The sequence below is a fragment of the Littorina saxatilis genome, linkage group LG5 (assembly GCF_037325665.1).
Source record: "Littorina saxatilis isolate snail1 linkage group LG5, US_GU_Lsax_2.0, whole genome shotgun sequence".
NCBI lineage: Eukaryota > Metazoa > Mollusca > Gastropoda > Littorinimorpha > Littorinidae > Littorina > Littorina saxatilis.
The window spans coordinates 4,127,188-4,145,519 of NC_090249.1; the positions used below are offsets into that span (position 1 = coordinate 4,127,188).

The 18,332-nt window shown below is 41.2% G+C and overlaps 1 protein-coding gene across 3 annotated transcripts in view; it reads right to left on the reverse strand.

The window, feature by feature from the left end:
* Nucleotides 1-158: 158 nt before the first annotated feature.
* Nucleotides 159-18,332, reverse strand: part of LOC138966113 (platelet binding protein GspB-like) — a 65,300-nt gene continuing 47,126 nt past the window's right edge. For all 3 annotated transcript variants that reach the window (XM_070338197.1, XM_070338198.1, XM_070338196.1), the window contains 2 exons: nt 11,104-16,104; nt 159-7,691 (listed from right to left, as the gene is read on the reverse strand). In XM_070338197.1, the coding sequence (XP_070194298.1) occupies nt 11,111-16,104 (4,994 nt within the window). In that variant the 3' untranslated portion in view covers nt 159-7,691; nt 11,104-11,110. The remainder of the gene's footprint in view (nt 7,692-11,103; nt 16,105-18,332) is intronic.

An 18,332-nucleotide genomic window follows, 5' to 3' on the forward strand; every position in this document is an offset into this window, starting at 1 on the left:
CATGTATATGCAAAGTGTGTGTGTGTGTGTGAGAGGGTTCGGTCAGACCGAGAAAAAAGCAGAGAGATATAAAAGTAGTATAAAAGAGAGAGACACACAGAAAAAGAGAAAAAAGTATTATAACGTTCCCACTCACACATTGACACAAACTTCATTACTTTGAAGAACAACATGTTTATCTTTTTTTTATAAAGACAGCTACATAAAAGAATACAAGAGTAATAAATAACTCTGATATATGTACACAAATGATGGTGCTTCATGGTTTTGGGATGACAGTGAGGGTTCTTGGAATGAGTACATAACACAAATGAGGAGGATACGTACACAATGGTAGCCTGAACAGAATCCGAAGCTTTGGGGGGAGCTAAATGTATTGCAGCCAACATCACGCAGAGGCCATGGAGCAACCACCAATAGCAACAACAGCTTTCTTTCTTTCTTTATTTGGTGTTTAACGTCGTTTTCAACCACGAAGGTTATATCGCGACGGGGAAAGGGGGGGGAGATGGGATAGAGCCACTTGTTAATTGTTTCTTGTTCACAAAAGCACTAATCAAAAAATTGCTCCAGGGGCTTGCAACGTAGTACAATATATGACCTTACTGGGAGAATGCAAGTTTCCAGTACAAAGGACTTAACATTTCTTACATACTGCTTGACTAAAATCTTGACAAACATTGACTATATTCTATACAAGAAACACTTAACAAGGGTAAAAGGAGAAACAGAATCCGTTAGTCGCCTCTTACGACATGCTGGGGAGCATCAGGTAAATTCTTCCCCCTAACCCGCGGGGGGTGCAACAACAACTGCAACCCTTGTACAGAGAAGTATCACTATACATCAACACACACTGACTATTCAAATTCACAAAAAGAAGTATTATTGTGGACCTCATCGCATACCTTTGGGTATCCACTTCAAATAAAACCCGTTTACCACAAATACGACAGTTACAGATACTGTGCAAGCAATAATTTAAATTATTTTTCTTTTACACATGAAGCTGGATAAATCACCTCTTAATATTTCAATGCTTCCCATTATACTAAAGTCCTAGTCAAAGTTTTTACTTGTGTGCGAAGAAAAACTGTCACTGTGTTTTTGTGTGTGTCAAAGATTTACATGGTACAGTATATGCTTTCCCTTTCCTTTTTTTTAAAGCTTTCAGAATAAGGAGGAGACAAAAAGCTTCATAATGTTCTGTTCATTTACGAAAATGGTTGGATTTAAGGAAGTAACAACATACACAAAACCAGCACAAGTTAAGTAATTGATAACACACAAAGTTTTGAGACTTACTTTCACTTTGCAGACTCACTCAGCTCTAGGTTCCTGCATAAACTAGTTTTGCATTCCAACATACTGCACACACATTTTTAGCCTAAAACACAATCCAGATGCAAAATAATCACAGGTATAAATATCTAGACAAGCTAACGCAATATGAACGCTTAAGTGGCTGGAATGTTTTAGCACACAATAATAGTTTGGCAGTGATGGCGATGATGGTGATAACCATAACATACCTGACACATGATATTGTATGGAATATCTGACCTCCAATAGTCATAACATATTTATTTAACACTTGGAGGTCGTTAAGGTCAGTACTTTGTTATTGAGTGTATTTAACAAAGCAGTTCCAATGATGCTCGGTAGATGACAAAAATGAAGCATGTATACACAAACTTTATGCACCGAGTTTTCTCCATAAAATACTTTTCATAAAGTCAATGTGTGATATCGTAACATATGCACTGATGGTAATTTTATGTGATCACATGTAAATAATGGACTTGTTCGTCCAGCGCAAAGGTTACTCACTCAGCTGTTAGTTTTTATGAAGCAGCTTGGTCTTACGAGGTGATGTTTAGTGTCAACATTATGCTGCAGGAGTATTTTTTTATCATCAGCAACACACACTTTTCTTTTACTCCTGTGGACAATGGATGATCTTATGCATACAGACCATGCTTAATGACCTCATGCTTACAATCTACTGGTGGTTTTAACCTTTGAAGGCCTGGGTCTTTTATTCCCCAATATCACAGGCTGAGTTCTAATGCCTGAGAGACTGTGTGAAGATATTAGCAAACACACACGTAAACGCTGTTTAAAAAAAGGTAAAAACAGTCTCAGCTTGAGGGAACGACCTGGTCAGTACACAATACTAGCCACGCATAGTGAAACCCAACGTACAAGGTAGCTTGTGGTGCTTTAACTTTAAATTCTAATTCAACATCTAAAACTGACTAAAAGTTGAGCTGATGGTACTTTGATGTCATGCTCATAACTTGCAGTTTCTGCTAAATCAAATGATAATTCTCGCAGGAACAGTTTTCCCAGCAAGGTACTAGACGAGACAGATACACCCAGCACAAAAAGAACAGAGAAAAAACACACCCTCCCCCTTTCTTTCTTTATTTGGTGTTTAACGTCGTTTTCAACCATTCAAGGTTATATCACGACGGGGAAAGGGGGGAGATGGGATAGGGGAAAGGGGGGAGATGGGATAGAGCCACTTGTTAATTGTTTCTTGTTCACAAAAGCACTAATCAAAAAATTGCTCCAGGGGCTTGCAACGTAGTACAATATATGACCTTACTGGGAGAATGCAAGTTTCCAGTACAAAGGACTTAACATTTCTTACATACCCCTTTCTATACACCACTATGTAAAAAAAAAAAAAAAAATGAAGGTGCCTATTAACAGCAAACCATATGGTGCATTTGATATTGTTATGCAGGTAAAACAGTTCTACCCTAATAGTCCAAAGGCAGTGGAGACAAAAGAAAAGACATTTCCAGAACAAACTGATTTCCTATAACTTTAATAACTGGAACTAGATCCATACTTTTGAAATCATGACCATACTGATCAAATAAGTCAAAACTAGACTAAATTACACTATTTTTATTCCTCCTAAAAAATATAATTTAAAATTCTGCTGGGAAAGAGCTGGAGTATTTCCAGTTTACAGACATACACAAAAAGCAGAACAAACTGAATTATAAAGACATAACATTCTGATCTGACAGACATTGAGCGAGCTGAATGTGTTAGATTGTGTGAGGTGTAGTGTAAATTCCTGGACATTTTATCCAAAAAATGTACGGTACACCACAGTGCACATTTAATCTGCTTTGTACATTTTCATTAGAACTCGACCAGAAAGCTACAAAAATAAAGTGCAATAAACACAACCCAAAGAAAAGACAACATTCTCATTAGAATACCTTTACATTATACCACAGTACCGATACCACACCACACAGAAATTCAGAGGAAAATCCCACATATTTACAGACCACAGCCATTTTTAAAGACTCTCTTAAACTTTGAAGATAGGATCACACAATACAACAGGGACAATGGCTTCTCTTGCCTTTTTTTTTCTAAATTTCCCACACTTGCATTCATTTTTGAATTAAAAATCTCGCTTCTACCAGCAACAGCGTTCCCTAGGTCTGAACAAGGATTGGCGACTAAGAATACAACCACACACTTTCAACTTCAATCACCAGAATTTTTGCTGGGACATTAGCAATCACAAAAAAATATAAAGAACCAAATAACAGCAATTTTTTTCTTTTTTTCCCCAGCTAAAATAATATCAAATAATGTGAAATAAAACTGCCTTTTTTAATATTTTTTTTAAATCTTCACTGTGAGCAACACTCAATTGAAATTCAGTACCAATTTTCTAAAAACATCTTCATTCTTCTTCAAAAATTTCAGAGAGAAACAAGAGGAAAGCACCGAAATCTTGACTAGAATGTCAAACTATAGAAATCTACTTGGCAAATCATCCAGTTGTTTATCTTATGCAACATTTGGAAGGTTTGCTTTCTACTGAGAAGACAACCAATGGTGTTGGTCAAAACTAAATGTACTTTGTTCACACAGGATATAACATATCAATCCATATTAAAAGCAAAATAAAGCAGAAAAGAAAGTCTACTTTTTCTGCTGTCTTTTCCTTTTTTGGCAACAGACTTTGCAGCTGAATAAACGATGCAAACACACAAGCCACCAAACATCACTAGGTCACTTACTGCAAAAAAGTGCCTACTATCACACACAATGCCTTTTTTTTTCTTTTTTCTTTCTCAAATCATGCTCAACCACATCGGAGTACTAGACACACATACATCCAGCACAATGCAGTTTGTTGAGACTACTTTTCAGCCTCACTCATTTTTAAAACACAATGCTGATTTTAAACGATAATTTCTCATTCATTTTTCATACTCCAACACACATGCTGGCTTTCATAACTATTTTCTCCAGTCAAATCAAATCATCTCATTTGCACAGGTGGAAACATGTCTTCAGATTCAATCAGTAAGAAGGTAAGTGAAAAACATGTGCATAAAAAAACTTAAAACATTCTTTATTTTTAAACACACCACTGCTGCCGGTTGTATCTACATCTAAAACTTCATCACTCAAACATAAAATACACACACAGTCAAACATTTTCGTATGGACTTCTTCATTGCATTTTTGAAAACTGACATTAAAAACAACAGCTTTTTACAATTAGATGCTTTCTCAAAGGGGAAAAAACAACCTACACACAGACAAAAACACATGCAGCCTAATCCTATATTGCAAAAATGCTGAAGCACCGTCCTTCTAGTGAAATCTTGCAAGTAAACCATACAACGTGTAAATGTACAGTCATTGCAGTCTTAAAAACGCTTACCAAACTATCAGGAGTGACACAATTTAACACTGACAGTAACAAGTCACCCAAAATACTTTTTACAGAAACACACACTTTTTCAACATTATCAACAAGCTTAACAGGTGATGCTTGCTAACAACTTATTCCGCCACCTCAATAAATTTGTAACATTTGAATGTTCAACTCTCCAGCTAAAATTAAGCAGCGTGTTAGACTTTCAAGAACTTAAAATGCAAATACTTTTCCATGCTTTAAAAACCTTTGAAGGAAAGAAAGAAAGAAAGAATATACAAGGTGTGTTACTGTTTAAACGCTATGCAGCAGTACAACAAGGCTTTAGCAGAAATTACTAGTCTTCTGGACTTAAAAGGCAGACACAGACATTTATTTTTTCATTAGCTTACAAATAAGGAACAGTTACGCAACTGCCCGTTTCTTAGATGAAATGAAATCTTACTGATCAAAATTGCTCATTCAAAACTAGCATACACAATCACAGTCATTTCCTTTACTGCATGACAAAACAACTCTTGAGTATTTTTAGACAAACACGTACACATCAGCAATGTTGAAATTCCAACACTTCATTTATCAATAAGAGGACCACTGTTGTGTTCCCACACACACACACATAAGAAAAAACAACAACAAAGAAGTCCAAATACATACATCCACACAATGTATGCCATACATTCAGTGCATATTCAACACTAACATTACACTAAGAAAAACATCAGTATCACTACTCTGATATGACTGGAGATCAAATAAATACATCAAGTCAGGAAAGAGTTTGAGCAATCTGCCACAACAGATGTATCTGTGCACATGTTGCCATTTTTGTCAGATTTAAAATATACCACTGTTTGTATTGTGGAAAAGGCTCAGTGGTTATATAAAAGGGCATGAGATGGAAACCGCCCTTTCCTTCCATGATATTTCGTACATGTATACATGTAGTACGAAAGGCTCACCGAATCCAAGGGAAGATGTTAAAAGATAAAATGAAATGATCAAACTGCCCTATTGGTAGTAAGTATTACAAGCTGGATCAACATCATATATTACTGGCCAAGAAATTTTTGTTGTAGTGAACTTCTGTGAGCAGTTAATTTCTCCAAAATGACAACATACCTGTACATAATAAAATGTCTTTGTTTCCGTTGTCATACTTTTTTTTCAATAAAACAATTCAGAACGAACATCATCTTTTATAACTGCTGCAAGAAGACATTCAGCACACATATATTTCACTGAAAGCATTACCCTCATCTGAGAAGAAAAAAAATAATAAAAAATAAAAAGGTGCAGTATGTGTGCGCTAGGTTGATGCTCTGTATAATGTTAGCATCTCTCACCGGTGAAGGTCCCTGATATTCATAGCTTTGTTGGTTATTACCGATAACTGCAGAGTTTGTGCAAAACTGAACTGTCTGGTGCACTTTCAGTTACTTTTGATGGAAAGATATGGGTTGTAGTGCATTCTTCTTCTTCTGCGTTCGTGGGCTGAAACTCCCACGTACACTCATGTGGTTTTTTGCACGAGTGGAATTTTATGTGTATGACCTTTTTTTACCCCGCCATTTAGGCAGCCATATGCCGTTTTCGGAGGAAGCTTGTAGTGCATGATTTCTGATCCAATATGCTTAAAACTCTTGAGATGATCTTAAATAATAACTTTAAAAAACAAAACAATTCTGGTGCTGTTAAAAAAATACTAAGTGGTAATAGCCCAGTGATACTGCATCTTTTTGGGGGCACTGATTACGTATACACTTGGCTGGATGATAGAAGAGATGCTATGTGAATAATGTTAATGTTTATGTGAGTAAAGTCAAAACTTGCTAAGTGACAGACACATCCATGTGATTTATCTCAGAGGTCATCAGAAATGAGTTAACTTTCTTATTGCACAGCCAATCAGAAAGCATCACATCAAGATACAAATTGTACAAGAAATGGAGACTTGATGAGATACGTTACACTACACTGCTAGTGCTAGTTCAGTTTTGCACAAACCTGCATATGATTCAACAGCGAAAGATGGATCATCAATATCGTGTTGGAATTCTGATGATTGTTGATGGAAAAGTCGCTGAGCATTATTTATTCTGACACAATGGGTGATACTCCACTGAGACAACAATATGATTATGAATAGCATACTTCAGTACATATAAATATTTTCTTTAAACATTTTTTGTCCCACATCATGGAAAAAAAAGTGCAAGATAACCTAAACAACAACAAATTCACAGCAATATAAAAACTGTTCATAGGTTAATACATGTAACAATTTGCATTCTGTGAAAATAACGCTCTCAATGAAACTTCATACAATTATCTCACATCATCAAGACACATTAACGTCAACAAACTGTCAACAGAACTATTTGTACCCCATTGCTGTCAACGTCAGGTCTACCCACACATCTCCACACAGACATTAGCAACGACTGACACGAAGGAGCAAGCACATTCTCTGGTTAAAAGCACAACACATTGAGAGGTAAACAACACTCACTACAATCACGTCTGCAGCCATATATTGCACCTTGCCTTTGTGCTGTCAGAGTTCACACTAAAACCAGTCACATCAAACACATTGTTCTCACACTGGCAGGAACAACACTGCTATCTGTTCTACACACATACCAAGCTGAGGATACAACCAAACGTCACAGAGTTGCAGAAGTCTGTATGCAAAGAGGAGAAAGGGAGGCGACTCTGGACACGAGGATATGACCAATCGGAGGTGCTGAATCAGAACAAATCGAGTGTCAGGATATATCGCAGTTATGGCTCTAGAATTAGAAGGTGGCTGGTTCTTGTTTTTTGAATGTCCCTTCAACCTCATGAAGAGAAGAAAAGTAAGGGAGGCAACCTGGGACGCTTGGACGTGATCAACCTGAGCTGCTGAGTTGGATGTGAATCTCCTCGCTGTGTCAGGATGTCTTGCCTTGGTTGGGCAACAGGACAATCCAGTGTCGCATCTCTGGAAAACAAAATGCACACATTATTCAACTGCTCACCGTTTTTACACAGAAAAAAAAAAGCTAAAAAAAGCTTAAAAAAATAGCAACACACGCACACACAACAATAGTCATAGTCTTACTCACAAAACAAGCTTAAATAAGCCAACATTGGCGACAGTCCCCGACAATAAAAAAAACAAAAACAAAACCCCAAACATTATTTGCTCTTATTAAGTAATACTCTCCTCCAACCCCTTATCTCACCCATGGAAAAGTCCACAATATAACACGACACATTTTCCACCGATGATCTTTCCATGAAAAATCTCATTTCAGTGATTATTTTGGGTAATCATCTGCTCTAAATACACTGTAGGGACAACACATGTTAGTGAGACATATGCCAAACTGCTTCTCTGGCACCCGGGAAAATCAGAAGCATTGAAATAAACAACAAACACCTTTTTTAATTTTTTTTAATGCTTCTTATCTCTCAGGTCTCAGGAGACTAAGATCTTAAAAACAAAGGGACGAAAGTGCTCGTAATGTCATATGACATACAACAAGAGTAATAGTGAGAGTTATATGGAACCACTCCCCTGGCACCGAAGAGCATAACAAGCATTGAAATGAACAAGTGTCTTTTCATCCTCATTATTTGTTATCATTTTTGGCTCACGTAAGTGTAGCCTATGCGATGCTAACTTTTGTCTGTCTGTGCGTGCGTGCGTGCTTGTGTGTGTGTGTGATAGAAACTTTAACATTTCCGAGTCTATGGATAAAGCTCGCATAAAAAGATTACGTCTCGGTCAAAAGTGTTTGACGTGTGTGATAGAAACTTTAACATTTGAAGGCGTCACATTATGACGTAAGAGGGTTAGACGTCACGCGAAGGAATTACTGAAAGTCTCGGTCATTGTTATTGTGAGCAGGCCGAGACTAGTTGGCAGATCTAGAGTCTCGCTTTCTTGCACAGTTTCACCTATGCTTACTGTGTGTGTGTGTGTGTGTGTGTGTGTATGTGTGACGGAGTGATTGAGTTTGTGTTACTGTTTGTCGATTTCTTACGTGAGCCTTGAAGGCTTCGCCTCTTGTTTCCATTATTATTTCTCTCTGGTGCCAGAGATTGGTTCTGTATAATTCTCACTTACTCTTGTATATCATCCTCATCTCATTAATCATCCAAAATTATAAAATTGCACATGTATACATTTAGAGCGCTCACAATTCCCTTTGTTTCTCGTCATATAAAGCTCTGCCTCGTTTTTCACATGTTAAATTTATACAGAAAACGTTTACTAGTACATGTACTACAGTAATATTACTGCCAGGTTAGTTTTGAGAAGACTCAGCAAAAACAGGGCCACATTGGGCTTCATGAATGAAACAGAAAGACAAGAGTTTCAGGTTTTAAAACCATCTTCTGACCAATAAATCAGGCATGAGGTCATGACATGTATAGAAAAGTCTTAGATCCCCCCCCCTCCCCCCCCCCCAAAAAAAAAAAGGTGAAAAATTATTTTTTAAAAATAAAAAGAAGTAAACTGGTGATCTCAAGAATGATCTCTGAAACTGCCGGAAATCTGCAAATTTTAAACCACATGCCTTAATGCGGAAAGTGTGCTCCCCTCGTATCATTGTCTATGATTAATACCAGCAAGTCAATGGTTTTATAAGGCAAAAAAACAAATAGTCTGTTTACGGTAACCCGACCGACCCTATTTTTTTCGCGCGACCCTAGACTTTTTTTGGCATTTGGGAAAAGAAAAAAAAATCTTTTGTTTTTTTTGCAAAATAATGTAAAAATATGGTTTTTTGGAGAGAAAAAAAAAGGAAATAAAAAAAAATTAATCCCGACCTACCGACCCTATTTTTTTGGCCTATGTTACCGTAAACAGACCTTTTTTTTTGTGGCCTAAACTGAATCGACGAATTCCGAAAATAACTCTGCTGGGTTTGTACAGGCTGTGAAAGAGAGACAACCCTTGCTTTACTAGGACAAGCAATTCACCAGCCAATCACAAACGAAGGGGTGTGTTGGAAACATATGGAACACATGTGGATTTATTTGTCCCACTGAAAGCAAGGGTATTCACTCTTTCACAACCCACACAACCCCGACGGAGTTATTCCCGAACATCATCTTTTGGAACACCTTTCTTTTCTATTCATGGTAAGGCTGGTCCTGTTTCTGCTAGAGATGCCATGTTAAGACAGGCCTATACCTTGCTACAAGCCAGACAGGCAAGGTAATGAAACTGTCATGTTTGATACAAGGTAAAAGGTAGTAGCAGTTTCAATGCGAAGACAGGATTATACAGAAAACACACACAAATGAATCATGATACCCCAAAGTGCTTGCCAAATAAATCCATAAGTGCACTCAACCCCCCCCCCCCCCCCCCCAAAAAAAAAAAAAAAAAAAACACCCAAAAACCAAACATGATTGCAACATACATCTGTATGCATAAACAGATCACAAAGCAGCCAGACCTCAGATGCACCATAAATTATGCAAGGATACATACATGTATCCACACACACACCTTTATTCCATGATTATATAAACAAAAGCAATCCAAGCAACTAAAAATGAGAGAGAAAAAAATGGCACAGGCAGTTTAAGGGTACAACTAAACTTTGCCCGACTACGAGCAATCTATGCTCTCAAAAACGGGTGGTTTTGTTACAAATGTGGTCCAAAAAGTGAAACAAATACGGCCCAACATTTTTGCAGTGGTCTGAAATTTAAAACGAGAAAAAAAGATCCGGAAAAATTCATTGTACAAGGACAGTTTGTCTGACATTGACAAGGAGTAATTTCCCTTGAAAACTCTAGCGGTTTTTTCAACAAAGGTGGTCCTGGTGTAACGAACATGGTCCAAACTATTCAGGAGTGGTCTAAAAACGCGAGGACGCTGTATCAGTGTATGTGCTTGAAACTGTTTACATTTTTCATGATGCAGATAGGGTTCTTTGTATGCCACAGCCGAATTGCAGCAGTCCAGGTAACAATTATGTGGAATAAAAAAAGTGGTCTGAAAAAAGTAAGGAGGCTTTCTGTTCCTCACACTTTTTAAATTTGCCTTAAAACAAGACATATTTGTCTGCACATCTTTGTTAAGATTGCAGCATGTCATCCACAGAACAAAGAATGAACTCAGAATGACAGAAGGCTTTTTTCAAAGATCTCACGAATATGAAGCTGAGGATATGCAATCAATCGCTGGTCTTTTGTGACTGCAACCAATGCACCAAATCATATAATGCCACAGACAGCTCTGTAGTTTTTAATTTTCACCAAGAGATTCCTCGTCAATGGTTGAACTGTATGTAAGTACAAAGTAAAAATGTACTACTGCAGGGTGAAACATGTACAGTAGATGATACAGTGCAGTGCAAAGGATGGCAACCACAACACCCATAACGTACCCCAAGTCTACTGACGACGCATGCCGCTACTATTGAGAGACGGGCTCCTGCCGTAAGGATGCCAGTTGTTCGGAGGCATGTACATTCTGGCCGGCTGCGCTGAGCGGCTGTCGGTCGCAGGCCTGCCGGGAGCGGCCCCATGCTGGTATTTGTTGTAGTGAGGGTAGGTCTGACTGGCTGGGTAGATGCCGGCCTGTTGCTGCAGAGACATAGGCGGTGGTGCTGAAGGTTGATGGTAGTATTGAGGAGCGCTGTTCATCCCTCTCACGTCTTGATGAGGATTGGATGAATAGGCAGAGGATAGTTTGGTGGTGCTGCTGCTGCTGTAATGTCCACCTGACCCCCATGCGTCCCCTACTTTGCTGATATTGTTGTTATTGGCATTACGGTACTGGGAAAATTGCCTGTTTTGGGATTGAGGGGTCTGGCCCTGAGAGCAGGGGCTGTGAGAGACATAGCCAGGAGGTACAGACAATGAGGAGGGGGAAGGGTGGTGCTGTGCTGACTGCTTCAAAGCTTTAGAAGTGTGAGAAACATAGCCCTGAGACGCAGACACAACAGAGGCTGAGGACTGCAGTGGTGCAGTTGGCTTCACGCTCTTGGAACTACGAGAGATGTAGCCAGGGGAAGCCGACATTGCAGTCGAAGTGGACTGAAGCTGAGGTGTCTGCTTCGGGGCTTTGGGGCTGTGCAATATGTAGCCCGGGTTGGGTGGGGAGTGGAGCTGATTTGCCTGCTTCTGTGAGCTGGGACTGTGCGAGATGTACCCGGGGGAGACAGACAACACGGAGGGGGGAGACTGCAGCTGTGGGGGGTTGGGGCTGTGAGAAATGTACCCCTGGGACGCAGACACCAGAGTGGGGGGTGACTGCAGCTGGGGGATGTTGGGGCTGTGAGAGATGTAACCAGGGTTGGGCGGAGACCCCACAGGCAGGTAGCCGGGGCGAGGGGCAGGCAGGGGGGAGGAGGGGTAGCCGCTGTGGCCCCCCGAATACATGCCTGGGGGAGGCTTGGTCATATCAGGCAGGGGCAGACTGGCTGTGGTAGTGTTGGGCTTCTTGCTGCTCATGGACAGAGGCGCCTTGGTGGCACTCCCAGCTGCTGGGTACTTGGCTGACAAGTTCTTGTTCTCACTTCCACCTAGCTGTGTAAATGACAATCTTCTTCCTTGCACGGCTGCAGGTTCTACCAAAGAATCTCTTCTGCCCAAAGTAAGTTCTTTCGGGGGCTCCTCTTCCACCGGTGTGGACGTGGAGCTCTCTGAGCTGCTGGCAGAGGAGTCACTCTGCGTAGGAACCTCTTCTTTCTTCACAGGGTTCAGCTTCTTCTCAGGCTCGCCCAGAGACCCAAAAAGGGGAGAGACGGTCATCCTGCTGACCACAGAGGGCGACTGGGCAGCAGCAGGAGTGGCAAAGGAGTCCTGCTTGGAGCTCTGGTCATCGCTCTCCTCTTCACTGCTGATGGCAGTTGTGGAAGTGGTGGTGGAGGTGGAGTAGCTCCTCAGACTCCGTCGCCGGGCGTTGGCTTTGCGAGGCGACTTCTGCCGCTTGGTGCCACTCTGGCCACTGCTGGTGCTGCGGGCGCGGCTAGTGCTGGAGCTGCTCCGGCTGCTGGAGCACGATGACGTCGACGAGACTCTGGAGTCGCGACGACTCTGTCGGCCGCTCGCCTCGCTGTGAACCGGGGATCCTGGGGGCGTGTGCGGTCCTCTCCACTGTGGGGGAGACTTGTAAGCAGCGAATGATTTTTCTGGGTAGTCACCGCTCCTAGGAGATTTCGACATAGGGCTGTCCGAGACGATGTAACTGCCCATGCTTTTGCTGTCTTTAAGTGAGGGAGCGATGTCTTCCAAGGTCACAGTCACTGTTTTTGTCGGGGACATCTGCTCCTTTGAGTCGTACGCGTTTTCTGTTGGTGATGACTTACGCAAGTCCACCTGTAGTTTGGGCGATGATCTTGGGCTGGTCTTTCCTGGTGTGCAAGATCCTTTGGCAAGAGCCTTGGTGTCCTTTGCCTCAGTGTTTTCGGCACCAGGAATCTTCATGTTTTCTGGTTCTGGTTTTATCTTGATCTGATTCCTGGGTCTGTAACCCACAGGGGACGTGGACTTCCGCTGAAACTTCTCCCTCCCTGGCTCCCCACTGCTGTTAGTAAGGGACACAGGACTCAGCATCTGGTCTTTATCCTGTCCTGCATTTCTACTGCTCTGAGACACAGGGGACCTGGATCTTGGACGAGGTTTTTCCTTTTCGTGGCCAACACTGTGGGACAGAGGAGAGTGTGACACTCCGTGGCCAGATCTGTCTTTTCCAGGCACAGGGGAGGCTGTACGGCTGGAGGGAGCACTGCTGGGATGCTTGCTGGGCATCTCCATTCTGGAGTCCTTGTGGTCACCAGAGCATGACTGAGGCTGGGGTGAACTGTTACAGCTCCTTGAAGGTCTGCGTTCTCTGCAGCCCTTCAGCTCTGTCACTCTTTGGGAAGGCGGGTTATCTCCCTTGCCTACCTCACCATTTTTCTTTACATTCTCTCCCTTGCTTTGCAGTGCAACTGACTTTCCCCCCGAAGAAACTCTCGGCTTATATGGACAGTCCGTGTCCTGATCAGTGTCGTTCTCGGTCTTCTGTTGAGGGGCAAAACCAACAGACACCTGCTGTTCGTAAGATGGTCGCTTCCTTTGCTGCTGACCTTCACCTGTTTGAAGGTCAAGGTCACTGATGGGTCCTTCACCTCTGTGTGGCCTTGACGGGCTGGAGTCGGATGATGGTGTCTTCTTTTTGTCTGGTGAACCTGCTTTATCCTTTGTGGATAATACTCTCTCCCCTTCAGTTTTGATTTTATGTGCAGGGATCGGACTGGGTGTTGGGCTGGTCTTACTTCCTCCCTCTTTTGAAGAGGATTTCTTGTCTTTTCCATCTTTTTTGTCAACTGATTTGGGCGAGAGTAGGGGCATGTCCAAAGCTTCCTTTTTTGCAACAGGTGTGGAGTTGTGACCGTCTGAATATCTTTTGTCTTTATTGCCAGACTTGGATTTCTGCAGTGGAGCAGGTAAAGTGCTACTTCCGTGATGCGTGTCAGCTTTTGGAGAGACCGAGCCGGTGGGTGCAGATTTCCTGTCTGCTGGGCTGACACTGCGGCTACTTGGTGAGCACTTTCTCTGCTTTTCCTCTTTCGCGTGACCAGGTTTAGATGATGGTGAAGCTGTACGTGATGAAGACTCTTTCTTTGGCACAGGGGAGACATTTCTGTGCTTGTCACTTTGACTGTCAGATTTAGGAGAAGTTGAAGGCTTGTTTGTGACATCTTTCTTGTGCTTGTCACTTTGACTCTCAGATTTAGGAGAAGGTGAGGGCTTGCTTGTGACATCTTTCTTGTGCGAGGGAGACTCATTTCTGCTGCTGGGTGAAGACTTGCTGTGTTTTTCAGCCTTATCTGCAGGTTTGGGGGAGGCTGAAGGTGAGTGCACCCTATCTTTCCCTACAGAAGCGTTGTCACTTTTTGTGGACGACTTCTTGTCCTTGCTCCTGTTTTCTGGTTTGGGAGATGCAGAGGACTGGCATGTTGCTTCTTTCTCAACAACAGGTTTTCCCTCTTTCGTTGATTTACTTGAACTAGTAGGGGTAGATACTTTTTGCTGAGATTCCTTGGATTTGGCATCAGACTTTCCTTCATCATGAGATTTCTTGGATTTGGCATCAGACTTTCCTTCATCATGAGATTCCTTGGATTTGGCATCAGACTTTCCTTCATCATGAGATTCCTTGGATTTGGCATCAGACTTTCCTTCATCATGAGATTTCTTGGCCTTGCTGCTTCCTTCCTCTTGGCTGCTTTGAGATTCCTTCCTTTTGTCTTTGCTCTTTTCACAGTCCTCATCGCCTGCGTTTCTGGGTTTGGACGGAGAACGCGAGGGAGAGGGAGCTGGAGAGACCTTTTCCACAACCTTCTTTTTACGTCTCCTATCTAACGAGGCCTCCTCCTTTTGCTTGGAATCCAGAAAAGCTGTGAAAGAGTCCACTGGAGAAGGTTTACGCGCCTTTGATGATGATGGCTGGATTTTGCGCTGGTGTTTATCCAGCCTGGCCTCCCGCTCGCCTGGCTTAGAACTGCTTCCTCTCAGAGACCTGACGGGAACTGACTTGCTGGTGTCATTTGACGTCTTTTCTTTGGCATCGTTTTGTGACTTGTCCTTTTCCTTGACGTCTGCTTTGCCGGAGTCCTTGCTGTTGGTAGCTTCTGTCTCTGGCTTCTGTTCTGTGTGTGTCTCCACTTTCTGGCATTTTGCAAGTTCTTTGGATGCATGAGACTTGGATGAGCCTGACTTTTTCTTTTCTGCTGCGGACTTGCCCTTGGATGCAGAGCTCTTACTCTTGTCTGGCTTGCCCGTAACCTTTTCTGTGGTGGTGGAATCTTCCATACCCGCCTCTACTGAATCTTTACACAAAGAATCGACTGACAATTTTTCATTCTCTTCTTGTGCTTTCTTCTCTTCCTTGACTGTTTCAATGCTGGATGATTTTAGGGGTGTAGCAGTATTTTTTTCTGCTGCTTCATCAGGTTTGCTTTTGCGCGAAGGCGCAGGGCTGGGAGAACGGGACCTTCCCGATTTCCCATGCGAAGTCTTGGTGAGCCCAGTAGATTCTGAGGAAGATTCTGTACGTGATGACTGCTTTCCAGAAGAGCCACGTTTGTTTACGTTATTCTGGGAATGGACTGTCTTGGCCTTCTTCCCTCCGAGTCCAGTTTTTAAAGACGTCTCTGCATCCGACAGACATGGCTTTTCCGTCAAAGCCGAGGTATACCCACTGTCAGAATTGGGAGTGTCAGCGGAAAGGACAGGCATGCCCTCAGTTACAGGGGACGGCATTTCTTCTTCTTCCAGTTTTCGTTTGAGACTTTTCTGGAGGTCATGTTCGGAGGACGCAAATGCCAAAAGTGCCTGGAAGCCAGAGCTATCGTCAGCCTGTGGCTTTGCCTCAGGGTTGGCAGTTTGGTCCGTATCTGGGAGACAAAACAGAACATTTCGTTTTGTGCTGCCTTTCCCCATCAACAATAAATGTTTGTTTAAAGAAAAAATAAGAAAAAATAAAAAAATAATAATGTAAAATAAAAAGAAAAGAAAAAGAAAAGAAAAGTAATAAATAAATAAAAAAGACAGTGAAAACTTACCACCAAAAAATAGAAAGAAAAAATCTGAAGAAAACACAGGAAACAAACAGAGACAGAAAAAGACTAGTCTGACTACCTTCATGAACTCTTATTTTATTTAACTTAAGACTAGTCTGACTACCTTCATCAACTCTCATTTTATTTAACTTAAGACTAGTCTGACTACCTTCATCAACTCTCATTTTATTTAACTTAAGACTAGTCTGACTACCTTCATCAACTCTCATTTTATTTAACTTAAGACTAGTCTGACTACCTTCATCAACTCTCATTTTATTTAACTTAAGACTAGTCTGACTACCTTCATCAACTCTCATTTTATTTAACTTAAGACTAGTCTGACTACCTTCATGAACTCTCATTTTATTTAACTTAAGACTAGTCTGACTACCTTCATGAACTCTCATTTTATTTAACTTATTTACACTTTTCCCTTAGTTTTAAAACAGACCTACTGATACTACTACGTGTACCTTCCTAGCCATTTCTTAGTGTTCCTTATTTAAATTTAAAATCTGTCAGCCCCTTACCTGAAACATATTATACCCCCCTCCCCCCATTTCCAATGCCATCCCCCCCCCCCCCCCCCCCCCCCCCCCACCCCCTTGCTTGTATTCTGATCTTTCTTTATTTGGTGTTTAACGTCGTTTTCAACCACGAAGGTTATATCGCGACGGGGAAAGGGGGGAGATTGTATTCTGATCCTTTTAATGTTAAATTATTGGTTTTGCTTTTCTAAGACTGCTGACGAAGATTATAAGATCTTAAGCTTCCTTGGCATTTTTGTTGTTGTGGTTTTGGTGGGGTAGTTTGCTAGCAAAACTTGAACAATTAAAGCTTTGACTCAGTTGTAAAACTTGCATGCACACTGCTTTTATTCTTTCTGCCTCAACGGAAAAACATACACGTTTGCTTTATTCAGTTTACAATTTTTTTTTGGTGGTGTCTATGTCAGGCAGGATAACCGTTAAGGCGCAAACAAAATGCATGAGAAAAGCTACAGAATGCAAGGTCAAGGAAGCACATTAACACCACACTATCAAAGCATTAGAAATAGAAGCCAAAAAGAAATGATGCACACATCAACTTCATCAATTAAGCCGGAAAAGATAGGGGATCATGACTAAAAAGAAATGTCCGTTGCCTCTATTTTAACTTCTTTCAATCACAAAATCAGTCAACTTTACACTTGTAAAACTTTCAAAGCTAAATCCCCTCAACAACAAAAAAGAAAAGCTGAATTTACTTTGATAATCATCATCTGGTGTTATGCTTGCTTCTAGCTGTAGGCTATCAATTAAAACATTATAACCTGAATTAGGATGCATTTCCCCCCCCTTTTTTTTTGTTGCAATTTGAAGGTATGTTTGCATTGTTTTGTATTGTAAATCTTCAAAAATGACTCAACCAGAAAACCAAATATCAATACCTTGACAAAGGAGACAACAGCTCTCTAATCAAAAGATCAATTTACAAATGGTGGATCTTGAATGAGATTTGCGATAGCATTAGCAGGGATGTTGCCTTGATTGTTGTTGAATTTTAATGTCTAATGTAAAGCACCATAAGACTGCCCTTTGGCGGTGAACAGCGCTATAAAAGAATGTTTTATTATTATTATTATTTGATTTACTTTCTTCACCTAATTTGCCAAAAAGGTCATAAAAGTTTCGCTCACTTCGAGAAAAAAAAAGTTTGGCACTGCTGGCAAGCTGGTGGTAAAGTCTTGGGGCGATTTGAAATAGGTTTCAGCATTTAGCCGACTGCTGATTCCAAATGACATGTCTGAATTGTCTGATGAAAATGTTTAGCATGTCCATAGAAGCTAGAAGAAATGTATCAGTGTATACATGTAGTGGGACGCTAACAGTTACGACTACTGCTCTAGTCTGCATAAATATAAGCACTGCAAACTTGCAGAATTCTTGTCATGCATGACCCTAATTCAAAACTATAAACCCATGGGTGAAACCTATAAAAATCAAATTGACTGAAAATTTTTTGAGGCAGGGGTCCAGGGGCCGCCCAGGCCTTGGCGGGGTACGGGGCAGAGCCCCATT